Genomic DNA, 12,500 nt, shown 5'->3' with positions numbered 1-12,500 from the left:
CGGCCGCCGCCCGGCTGCTCAAGCCCGAGCTGCAGGTGTGCGTGTTCTGCCGGAACAACAAGGAGGCGGTGGCGCTCTACACCACCCACATCCTGAAGGGCCCCGACGGGCGAGTGCTGTGCCCGGTACTGCGCCGCTACACGTGTCCCCTGTGCGGCGCCAGCGGCGACAACGCGCACACCATCAAGTACTGCCCGCTCTCCAAAGTGCCGCCGCCGCCCGCCGCCCGCCTGCCGCCGCGCAGCGCCCGGGACAGCCTGCCCGGCAAGAAGCTGCGCTGAGAGCCGGGCTCCGCTCCGCCGAGGCCCGGTGCCACCAGGCAGGGCGGGGCCGCCGCCGCGGAGCTCAGCCCAACTCGGAACGTCGTCTTGGTGGTCTGTCGGGAGAAGCCGGCCGGGAGGAGTACTTTACCGGGGAGCGGTTGGGACTGGACGCTAACATCTTGATTTTTGTCTCTGCAGTGTGTAGTTTGCGCACATGCAGAACGGCGAGGGCCGCGTGTATTTCCCTGGCTGAAATAATGGCACCCAGGAGACATCGTTTATTTACTGTACACGTCCACCTATTTTAGATGCGCATCCGTATGAAATGGTCTCTCATCTTGGATGTTTCGTTTCATGAATGGAGACACTTTACTAGGTCTAGAATATTTTTTTAATGAGCCTCTGAACTGAGCCTTAAACTGGCGATTTTATGGAATGTTGGCAAAAATGACATTGTTGGATGCGATCAATATCTTAGTTTTGCCCCTAGTCACTCTTTAATTCCAGGTGAGGTCTCTGGTAGCTTCAGTTCTGAAAAGTGAAGGTTTATCCAGTATTAATTCGGGAGGGTCCCCTCCTTGTGGCTTGTTTGTTCTAGCTGGAGATTAAATGCACAATCTGTAGCAGATAGAATACAACTCCTTCTCCTTTTATGTACCGGATCTTTTATTATTGGACTAGCAACTTTCTAAAACTTGTGCCAAGTCATAATCATATTGTGTATACGCTTGGAAATGGTGCTGTTTAAAGGACTTGTGTATTTATACAGTAACAGTATGAGTTCATCTTATCTATAGCTCCTATTTGGCATTTTTCTCCATGCACCTCCCCCCATTTCTAATTACTTGCGAATGTCTATGATACTAAGATCAAAGAAGAGAAAATCGAAGTGTTCAGATTGCTGTTTCAGGTTTCCTAAGTGATGGAGAAAAGTTCAGAGCTGTTGCTTCTCCAACTTTAAAATACAAGTTGGGAAGCTAATGTAATAACCTGAGCTCAGGAAGGTTTTCCCTTTGGGCTGTCTGGCTTCTGGCATCCAGGGAGTACACCAGGATAAGCCCTAATTAAAGGAGTCGTTGGGGGTGGGGTTATGACAAGAAACATGGCCTCCCTGGTGTTCTCATTCGTATTAGAAAGAGACCCTTAGGTGGCCTGGCCACCCCACCAAGTTACCCTTAAGCAGAGGTTTCTAATACTTTATTTTCAACATTTGTTTGTAAATCCACCACTCCGAATGCCACACTGTGACTTGTAGATTCAGACTACCAGGGCAAGATGTATAAGGCAAAGATGGAAAGTGAGTTAAGAGGAACACATCAGAAATGCACAAACCACTAGCAAGAGATTCAGTCTTAAGTCTATAAAGCTTACAGTATTAGCTAGGGTATTAGTTCAGACTGGCTTCATGCTAAACAGCTACTTCCACAAACTACTACCTTGATGTGAAACACACTGTAAGAATGCATACTGGGCTAAATATACTGAGTAGCTGAGCGCTGTTTGGGACAAAGGAAGGTGCATCAAATGCAGGAGCAATGGTGGAAACATTCATCCCTAATTCTAGCCCCCAACAAGAGAATTGTCTGGGCCTCAGCTCAAGTAGCTTAATAAAATTATGTACATTTTTTTTTTTGCTAAAGAATGTTATTACTCTAGTTTCTTTGGAGGTGGGGAGGTGAAATTTTCACATCAATGGGAAGTCCCATCACCTATTAGTCTACCTTTTGAAGTCACTATGAACAGTCACTCTGCAGAACAGACAGGTGGCAGATTCAGCTACCTGGCAAGTTTTAAGACTGAAATTTTAGATTTCCTAAGGCATCAGGCTTTTTGTTTTGGCTGTAACAGCCCCAGTACCAGAATGCACACTTATGTAATGGGATGCATCCTTTGCCTATTTACTATTCTGGTATTAACTATTTTACCTGAACTGGGAAGGCTGAGCAGTTTCTGGGAAGTCCTGGAGTAAAGATGAGATAGCTATTATACATTAACCTATTTTAAAAGTACCCCATAATCACTTTGCACCATGCCAAATTTGCCTCAATTTTCTCAACACTGTTAATACTTGGAATTTGTGGTACCAAGTTGTTCCTGTAATAGTTTGGGTATACTTCACTTATTTAAAAGTAATCTTCATTACTGGAGATGTAGCTCATGTGGTAGACTATCAGCATTCAGCAAAAAAGCCAATGAGAGTGAGTGATGTCCTGAATTCAAGCCCAAGTACTGGCACAAAAATAATCCTTGAGCCAGTGGTTCACACCTGTAGTCCTGGCTATTCAGGTGGCCAAGATGTGAGGATCACAGTTCAAAGCCAATGGGGCAGAAAAGTCTGTGAGACTCTCATCTCCACAAAAAGCCAGAAGGAGCTGTGGCTCAAGTAGTAGAGCACTAGCCTTGAACACAAAAGCTCAGGGACAGCACTCAAGCCGAGTTCAAAACACAGGACTGGCAAAATTATCTTTGGGATTTAATCTAAAACTGAACATTTCTCGATTGCTTAGGGTAGAAAAATCCAGTTTAAAAAAATGACAAGATTACATTCTTCCTGAGAATATGCTCTATTTGTCTAGACAATAAAAGGTATGTGAATCCCCAAGAGTTTCCACCAAGGGCAGAGGCATAGGTTGCTGCTTTCCTGTTCATACTTGTATTTCCACCATGTGTGGTTTTATTTCTTCTAACAGCCACATAAACTGGAACCATACACTTTCAATTCATATCACTATTTAAATATACTTTGTGGTAAAGACATCAGTCCTGATTTCCTAGTCAATAACTTGGTTCCTTGTAATTAATTTGGTAAGTTGTTATTTCTTCCTATGGCATCATGTACTTTTATTGTAGTTATATAGGAATAGTTATATAGACAATGGCATTGTTTTGATATGGTCCTGCTAAGTAACCCACCCGAGCCTTGAACTTAGAATCTTCTTGCATTGGCCTTCAAAATGTGATGATCAAAGCTGTCTACTACCATGCAGATCAGTGATTCTTAACTATTAACATTCCACATGCTAACTACTCCTAGAAAATACTCCATAGACAACCAGTGGATGTAGCATTTTGGGAGACAGTGTCATCTAGACCTTCAGGCTTTTTTTCTGTATTTAACAGCAATGTTCTGGCTTAAAACTCCTGAAGCCACTGAGAACATGGAGACCAAATGGCATATTAGGGGTAGATTGGTTGTTCATTTTCTGTTACCCCTGTTAATAAACCTAGGTAAAACGATACAGGGTTGGGTCACAAAGCAAACAGCCTAACACTATTCTGCCCCTGCTATGTGTTCTGGGTCTGACTCAAGACAAAACAAGAGGAGATAGAACAGGAGACACAGATGGGCTGAGTGGAGCAGAAAAGGTAGGTTTCCAGGATAGTGCCTTGAAGCTTTTACACATCTCACTTAAAGAACTGTCTGGGGATTCTGCAATATCACATGTACTATCACCTGAGTACAAACTCATGCCCTGATATAGTCATCATCTCTTAAGTTCAGAAAGCAAAATCCTCCCCCCAACAAAAGACTTATTTTTTTTAAGACTTTCATATTAGGACTAGAGGCATGGGCTCAGTGGCAAAGTGCCTGTGAAAATACAAGGCCCTGAGTTCAAATTCCAGTACTATCCAAATATACCAACTTTTAGCATACTGAAATGTCAGGTATCAGTCCTTCAAAAGTGACTTCCACCATTAGTATTATCAAACGAAAGATGATTGTGGTTCACACCTTGTAATACTAGCTATCAGGAGGCTGAGATCTGAATATATGGTTCAGGGTCTTCAATTAATCACCAAAGAAAGCCATATGTGGAGCTATGGCTTAAATGGTGGAGGGTAAAAAGCTTAGTTAGGGACAGCATCCAAGCTCTGAAATTCAAGCTCTAGGACAAACAAACCCTACTCCACCCCATGGCAAAAAAAAAAAAAAAAAATCATAGAAGAATCTGACTAAACAAAACCGCATCCGTACACCCTTCTTCTGGCCTTAAAGCTGTCCCAACAAACAGCAATTCTCATTACTCCCCAAGTTTATAGTGCCCATAGTCATTAATATTCCCTTATTTCTATGTTCAAAAAAATCCAAAAGTGATACCTGTACACACCACGTGCACACTATGATGCTAGCAACTCAGGAGGCTGAGATCTGAGGATCAAGGTGCTCTTATCTCCAACCAACCACCAAAAGCCAGAAGTGGAGCTGTGGCTCTAATGGTAGAACACTAAAAACAGCTCAGGGAGACCACCCAAGCTGGGTTCAAGCCCCACAACCAGCATTTAAAAACAAAAAAGTTAAAGAGCTTCACTTACAGACAGGTAATAATCTCATGGTTTTTCTAGTTGCTTTCTGTGTTATATTTAGGCTATTTTCTATTTTTCAATACATAAGAGATATAACACTGATAAAAAGAAAACTAACAAAATACACTCACCTCAATGCAAACGCACTAACCATAAGCAAAACGCTTTATATTCATAAACCAACACTAAAACAAATTCTGTAAGTATTTTATTTATCATTGAAGAAAAAAGAAAAACACAGCAGCAAGTTCTGTGTTGGCTTCAATAAGACCAGATAGTTAATCTTAAACATCACTACTGCACTCCAAAATTGAAGGCAACACAGTCATTACTACAAATTACTTGTTGACTCTATCCTGAAGAGAAAGAAAATTAGGAAACAGAATTTAAACAATTCCTCCAAACCACACATTTATAAATATCATATTTTAAATGCTTAAAAAGGCATGAATTCTCCATTAATGGAAAAGCAGTTTGCTATTGGCAACAGAAAAAAAAATACCTCAGCGACAATTTAGCAAATCTTATAGAACTGAGAAGCCATACTATGCTGGACTCCCACAGAGCAGCAGTATGTCAGGTCATGACAATGACTGCAAATTACCTCATACTCACCTCCTCAAAGCTACGAAAATCCCACTGTAGCCATGCAATGTTTACTGCATTTCTCTGATCCTAAAAACAGTACTTCAAAATGCCTAGAAGTACATGTTCCAGTATCCGTGTGTCAACTTCCAGATCCACTGGCTTAAAGGATTTCCAAATACATCTTAACAGAATCTTACCTTATTCCAAATTAATACCAGATATTTCAAAATCAAAAGAAAAAAAAAGATCAATTGTATACCAAGATAACAGGTATTCCTCAATACCTGAAGGGTTCACATTTTTTATTTTTTTTGTTTTTTTCTTTTTTGTAAACAAATGATTGATGAAATAATGCAACACCTTAAATTCCAGAAAATGGCATGGTTTCCCAACCCTCTGTGGATACGGTGCATGATCATTCTGTTATATAGGGTTAATAATACAAGTTCATGCTTTTTTGTGTGTGTTATGGTGAGACAACATTAAAGAATCCAATTTAGACTGGCTGAAGCACAAGTATAATAATCCTTGAATGTGGTTAAACCTATGTAAAACACAAGTTCGAATCCATTATCTTGAGACTTAACGTCGTACTGTGGTCCATCCATCCTCATCAGTCTCATTTTTAGTACGACGAAGAGACTCCTTATCTTTCTCAGCTCTCCAAGAGGCCTTTTCTTTATCACCTTCCCTTTCACGATCCCGGTCTCTTTCTCGATCTCTAGTTAGAGCTGGGGGAGGAACACGACGGGGTGGATCTCGCTCTTCTCCCCGGTCATCTTTCCTGTCATCAGAACGTCTCCAAGAACTTACTAAAAAAGATGAATTGAACAAAGAATTTAATCCAGACAAAAGCAGAAAAACTCTATCAGAAAAACCAAAAGCAAAAGGACTGAGAGCTGTGGTTTGAATGGTAAGGCACTTGCTTACATAACAGGAGACCTAGGTTCAATCCCCAGCACTATATAAAAAATGTAAAGTAGAGCCCGGCACCAGTGACTCACACCTATAATTCTAGCTACTCAGGAGGCTTTTACATGTGAGGATTGTGGTTCAAAGTAAGCCTAGGCAGAAAAGTTTGTGAGATTTTCCAATAAACTCAGAAAAATGAACGAGTGGCACTGTGGTTCAAGTGGTAGTGATAGCCTAGAAAGCAGGGCTGGCCAAAAAAAAAGCAGGTAAAAATTGAGTGGGGGGAAAAAAAACTTTAAGTGTCTTAAACAACCTGAGACAAAGAAATGTGTCTGCTGGGCGCTGGTGGCTCACGCCTGTAATCCTAGCTACTCAGGAGGCTGAGATCTGAGGATCGCGGTTCAAAGCCAGCTCGGGCAGGAGAGACCATGAGACTCCTATCTCCAATAAACCACCAGAAAACCGGAAGTGGCGCTGTAGCTCAAGTGGTAGAGCGCTCCCCTTGAGTGAAGAGCTGAGGGACAGCGCCCAGGCCCAGAGTTCAAGCCCCACGACCGACAAAAAAAAAAAAAAAAAAAAAAGAAATGTGTCTGCCTAAAATTGCTCAGAAATTCTGTGAAGATTACATAGAATCATAACTAAAACTCCACACATTTGATATTTCCAATAAAAGCTTTAAAATACCAAACCTACAAACAAAATGAAAAATAAGCAGAAATCACTGCTAAATAAAATTTTTCAATCTGAGGATCATAGTTCAAACCAGTCTCGGCAGGAAGCTCTGTGAGACTCTTAGTTCCAATTAACCACCAAAAACCTGGAAGTAGAGATGTGGTTCAAATGGCAGTGATAGCTTTGAGTGAAAAAGTAAGGGGCAGCTCCCAGGTCCTGAGTTCAAGCCATAGTACTGACACATGTACACCCCCCTCCACATACACCCCCAAGGATTTCTGGCCCTTGAAGATTTTTTTTTTTGGGTCCGGTGGTGGGGCCTGAACTCTGGGCCTGGGCACTGTCCCTCAGCTCTTCAGCTCAAGGCTAGCACTCTACCATTTGAGCCACAGCGCCACTTCCGGCTTTTTTCTTTTTTCTTATGTGGTGCTGAGGAATAGAACCCAGGGCCTCAAGCATGCAAGGCAAGTGCTCTACCACTGAGCCACCTTCCCAGCCCCCCCTTGAAGAATTTTAACAGCAAATTAGTCATAAAACATCAAAGTTCAGCCAGGTACTAGTGGCTCACACCTCCTTAGCTACTAAGGAGGCTGTGATCTGAGAAACACAATTCAATACCAGCCTGGGTAAGAAAGTCTGTGAAACTCTTGTCTCCACTAAACTACCAAAAAGCTGAAAGTGGAGCTGTGGCTCAAGTGGTAGGCTTGAGCAAAAGAAACTCAGGGACAGCACTCAGGCTCAGCATAAAAAGAAAAAAAAAAGTTTTAAGCTATGATGACAATCTTATGATTGTGGTGTGCAGACAAAATATTAAAACGTGAAACTTATAAAGGGCCTGGCTAAGTTAGAAGAGCACCTGACAAGCAAATTGAAGGCCCTGGGCTGGGAAGGTGGCTCAGTGGTAGAGTGCTTGCCTTGCATGCCTGAGGCCCTGGGTTCGATTCCTCAGCACCACGTAAACCAAATGAAAAAAGCCAGAAGTGGCGCTGTGGCTCAAGTGGTAGAGCGCTAGCCTTGAGCTGAAGAGCTGAGGGACAGTGCCCAGGCCCAGAGTTCAGGCCCTACAACCGGACCCCCCCAAAAAAATTAAAGGCCCTGAATCGAAACCCCAAATGATACCCAAAAACATAAACAGAAAAGAACCAAATTTTTGCCATGTACAGCAAGCATTGCTTACTAAAGTTTCAACTACTCCAATTTTAGAGAGCAGTTATGTTTATCCACCAGAACATAACTTCCAAATAACTTACTCATTTTCATTAAACATCATAAATGTTGTTCATTTTAGTCTATCACTGCACTGATCTTAGAAATGAGCTCAGTTCACAATCTGATCATAAAGCTCTAAATAGAATAAAGTATCAACTGTTCAGTTTTGAGTTCATAGAACTCTACAAGTTAACTAAATCCTTCCTCACAGTTTTCCATACACCAGCAGCTGTAATGACCATACCTTCCTCTCGCTCTGATCTGAGGGGTGGTCCTCTCCGCTCTCGGTCATCTCTTAGATCTCGTCTTTCTCTTAGATCACGCCTATCATCTCGGTCACGCCGACGGTCATCCCTATCCCTCTCATCGCGGCGACTTGAATCTCTCCAGCTTGAAGATTCTTCAGCCGGTCCTCTTCTCCAGCCACCTTCATCCCTGTAGCCATTTGAAAGGACAAAATTCTTTATATTTACTAATCTAATTTTCATAACTTTCCCTCAATTAAGATATATTTAGACATAAAATGCAAGCAAAGATATATCTAAGTGCATTTCCTCCCACATAGTAGCCACCACACACATAGCTACCTCAATTCACTTACAGTCAAGGCAGCTAGCATCACTACCTATATCCCAAGCACTCAACAACCACATGTGGCTGTTGACTTCAGACAAGAAGGTGGACAATATAAATACACAACTTTCCATCCTTGTAGAAAATTATACTTCTTGAGAAGCAAGCACTGTCTAAATTTATCAGCATACGTACTTCAGTAGAGGAAAGAAGATACTTTTTTGGTGGATCCTGAGGTTTGAACTCTGGGCCTAGGCACTGTCCCTGAGTCTCAGTTTCCTTCCCAGGCTGGCTTTGAACCGTGATCCTCAGATCTCAGCCTCCTGAGTAGTTAGGATTACAGGCGTGAGCCACTGGCACTGGGCAGAAGCTAGAACTTATACTATTAATTTTTTAAAGGATTTTTTAAAGGAAAGAGATGATATGGAAATGTAGCTTAGTGGTAGTGCTTGCCTAGCATGCATGAAGCGGTGCTGTAGCTCATGTAGCTGAGTGCTGGCTTGAGCAAAGGCAGCTCAGGGACAGCACCCAGGCCCTGAGTTCAAGCCCCAGGATTGGTCAAAAAAAGAGGTTGCTGGGATTGTTCCGTTAAGAAGAAAGGACTGACTGTTATCCTAACTACTTTGGGAGACAGCATGAACACTTTTTTGAGATTCCCCAATTCAACCAATAGCTGGGCATCATCCCTGCTACAATAGGTAAGTAAGTAACCCTACTTCAAAAATAACCAGGGGTTGGAAACTTGGCTCAGTGGTAGAGTGCTTGCAAGCCTAGCATGCATGAAGCCCTGGGTTCCATTCCTCAGTACCACATTAAAAAGAAGCCAGAAGGGGCTCTGTGTCTCAAGTGGTAGAGCGCTAGCACTGAGCACAGAAAGGCTCAGGGACAGAGTCCAGGCCCTGAGTTAAAGCCATAGGACCAGCAAAAATAAATAAACATAAATAAAAAATAATCAGAGCAAAAAAGGCTGTAAGTGAAGCTCAAACAGAGCCACAGTTATTTTCTGAGCCAATAAGACCCCCTGAGTTCAAGTCCTAAAACCACCCCCTTAAACACACACACAAACACACAGACATTTGTAATTTACAAGTAACAATGTCCAACCTGGGGGGTCTTCTGAAGCGATCCTCACGATCCCCATCTCTCTCTCTATCCCTTTCTCGCTCAATGTCCTTGTCATTCTCCTCACGATCTTGATTGTCTCTGTCCCTTTCCTTGTCTCTATCCCATTCGCGTTCTTCTGCTGGTCTTGAATCCCGAGGTGGACCCCAACTCTCTTCTCTGGCTTTTTCTTTCTCTCTCCATCCACCTGTATTTTTTAAAGAAGGATTTATTTCACCCTCAAAACAGACTAATTTTCAAGGTAGAAGGTGGAATCCAACACTTTGGATATGCTAGGCGAACACTACCACTGAGCCACACCTCAAGCACTTACCAGAGGTCTTAACATTATTAGTGAACTCATATTCATTAGCATTCTAAACACTAATGAGATATTTCAATTTCCTTTTTAAAAGAAAAGGTTAAAGCTATGTACCTAATTGCAGACTACTTATTAATAGTTCCTCCTACATCTATCTCTACAGATAACAACACAGTCCAAATTAAATGTCTCATAAAACTTAAGGTTATTGAGTCTTTCCTGTTGTATGTATGCATTGATTTCAGAGTACCAAAGAATTAACCTAAACCCTCTGCTTTACTTGTTCACCATAGCTGAGTTATCTTCACTATAGGCAGATTTTGACCTTGTGGCAATTACAATCACTGAGTGCAGCAAAACATCTGAGTGGCCTGAGATCTGTATCACTCTGCCTTCCAGCTGCAGCTCTTACTATCAAGCATCCCTCTCAGGCGTGCTTATTTAGTACCATGTTCCTCACATCTTTGTGGTTTTTGCTGCTGAATTTGCTGTTTAAAATGACCTGAGTGTAGCACTTAGGTATTATTTTTATCCTAAAAACAAGAAAGTTGATGATATGCCTTAAGAAAATAAATGTGCTAAACAAAAAGGTTTGTTCAGGTACAAGCTATATTATATAGTATTTTAACATGAGCTCAATGTAATGACTCAACATAGTTTTAAATAAATTGCTTTTAAGTAATAATAACATGAACTTTATATATTGGGATGACCAATCTCAATTTAGGATTTTTCTACATTCTTGGCAACACTGAGAACCTACTGTACTTTTGTTAAACCACTTTACATAAAGCACAAAAAGGTAAGCTTACTCAAAGTTACACAGCTGAACAACGGAATAAAATGAGACCTGAAGAGACAAGAGGCATACCATAAAAACTATTAAGAGTAAAACCACAGAAGCTTCTCACTTGGATCTACACTTTAGAATGAATTATTCTGGTTATGGAACAAAGGAAAGAGCACAAAGAGAGTGGGTAAGGCCAGAAACAAGGTAAGAACAAGAGTCTGAAGGATGGAGACTCAGACTCAAGTATAACCAGGAGGAAGACAAAATTGAATGGATGTAAGGATCATCAAAACAGCAAAACTTAGCACCCAGCTAAGTTTTGCAAGTGCTAAGTTACAGGCCCATGCCTATAACCCTAACTACTCAGGATGCTGAGGATTGTGGTTTGGAATCATCCCAGGCAGAAAAGGCCATGAGACTTTTATCTCCAAGAAACTACTCAGAAAAAGCTGGAAGTGGCATTGTGGCTCAAGTGGCACAGTGCTAGCCTTGAGCACAGAGGCTAAGGGACAGCACCCAGGCCCTGAGTTCAAGCCCCAGGACCAGGGGGAGGAAAAAAAAAGCAAAACTAAATGACTAATAAGAGCATGGTGTGGTAATAAACATCTTTAATCCAAACACTCAGAAGGCAGAGACATGAGGATCTGAGTTTGAGGCCAGTGAGATATTGTCTATTAAACAACACTAAAAGGAAGTAGTGCTGTGGCTCAAGTGGTAGAGCGCTCTCCTTGAGCTGAAGAGCGCAGGGACAGCGCCCAGGCCCAGAGTTCAAGCCCCACAACTGACACACACACACACAAAAAAACAGCAACAAGAACTTACATTTGGGGCTGGGAAGGTAGCTCAGCGGTACAGTGCATGCCTTGCAAGCATGAAGCCCTGGGTTCGATTCCTCAGCACCACATAAACAGAAAAAGCCGGAAGTGGCGCTGTGGCTCCAGTGGTAGAGCGCTAGCCTTGAGCTGAAGAGCTGAGGGATAGCGCCCAGGCCCAGAGTTCAGGCCCCACGACCAGCAAAACAAACAACAACAAAAAAAAAACACTAAAAAATAGTAATAATAAAATAAAGACAGCACCATCTTTAAGCAAAAAGGCTAAGGAAGAGTGTGAGGCCCAAGTTCAAGCCCCAGTACAAGCACAAAACAAAAACCAGCCAGGTGCAAATGTTTCATGCCTGTAATCCTTACTCAAGTGGCTGAGATCTGAAAATCAGTTCAAAGCCATACTGGGCAGGAAAGTTCATGAGATACTTAAGGAAACACCACCACCACCACCAACAAAAAACAATTCCTAGCTCATCTGTGGGGAGAAGTCAATGAATCTAGTTTGGCATAGATTAAATTCTGAAGTGTTAAGAGAAATTGCAAATGAAATATGGGCAAATATTTAATAAGACTAAATTTGGGTTAGAGGTAAAGACTGAGCCTGAATAGAATTTTTAAAACCACAGCTTTGGATGGGCACAAAAAGGTCCTTTGAAATACAAGGCAAAAAAGGGCAAGCTTGTAAAGGTGTGGCTCAAGTCGTACAGTACCAGCCTTAAGTGAAAAAAAGTCAAGCAAGAACACCAGGCCAAAGCTCTGGGAGACAATCGGTGTAGGTTCTGATAGGCAGAAGTTAGTTCTAAAACACCCTGGGAGCGGCTGGGAAGGTGGTTCAGTGGTAGAGCGCTTGCCTTGCATTCATGAGGCCCTGGATTCAATTCCTCAGCACCACATAAGCAGAAAAAAAAAAAAGCTGGAAGTGGTGTTATGGCTCAAGTGGT

General features: G+C 42.1%; 2 protein-coding genes across 2 annotated transcripts in view; one reads left to right on the top strand and one right to left on the bottom strand.

Moving 5' to 3' along the window:
• Positions 1–281, top strand: part of Nanos1 (nanos homolog 1 (Drosophila)) — an 892-nt gene extending 611 nt beyond the window's left edge. The window contains exon 2 of the mRNA XM_013021904.1: positions 1–281. Coding sequence (XP_012877358.1) covers positions 1–281 — 281 coding nt within the window.
• A 4,478-nt stretch (positions 282–4,759) lies between these two features.
• Eif3a (eukaryotic translation initiation factor 3, subunit A) overlaps positions 4,760–12,500 on the bottom strand; it is a 43,283-nt gene continuing 35,542 nt past the window's right edge. Inside the window, exons 20-22 of the mRNA XM_013021918.1 lie at positions 9,627–9,831; positions 8,194–8,384; positions 4,760–5,968 (exon numbers count right to left, since the gene is read on the bottom strand). Coding sequence (XP_012877372.1) covers positions 5,739–5,968; positions 8,194–8,384; positions 9,627–9,831 — 626 coding nt within the window. The 3' untranslated portion in view covers positions 4,760–5,738. The remainder of the gene's footprint in view (positions 5,969–8,193; positions 8,385–9,626; positions 9,832–12,500) is intronic.

Source organism: Dipodomys ordii, unplaced genomic scaffold (genome assembly GCF_000151885.1).
Source record: "Dipodomys ordii isolate 6190 unplaced genomic scaffold, Dord_2.0 Scaffold58, whole genome shotgun sequence".
Classification (NCBI taxonomy): Eukaryota; Metazoa; Chordata; class Mammalia; order Rodentia; family Heteromyidae; genus Dipodomys; species Dipodomys ordii.
The sequence above is the reverse complement of the archived record's forward strand: the minus strand, read 5'-3'. Positions and strand labels throughout refer to the sequence as shown.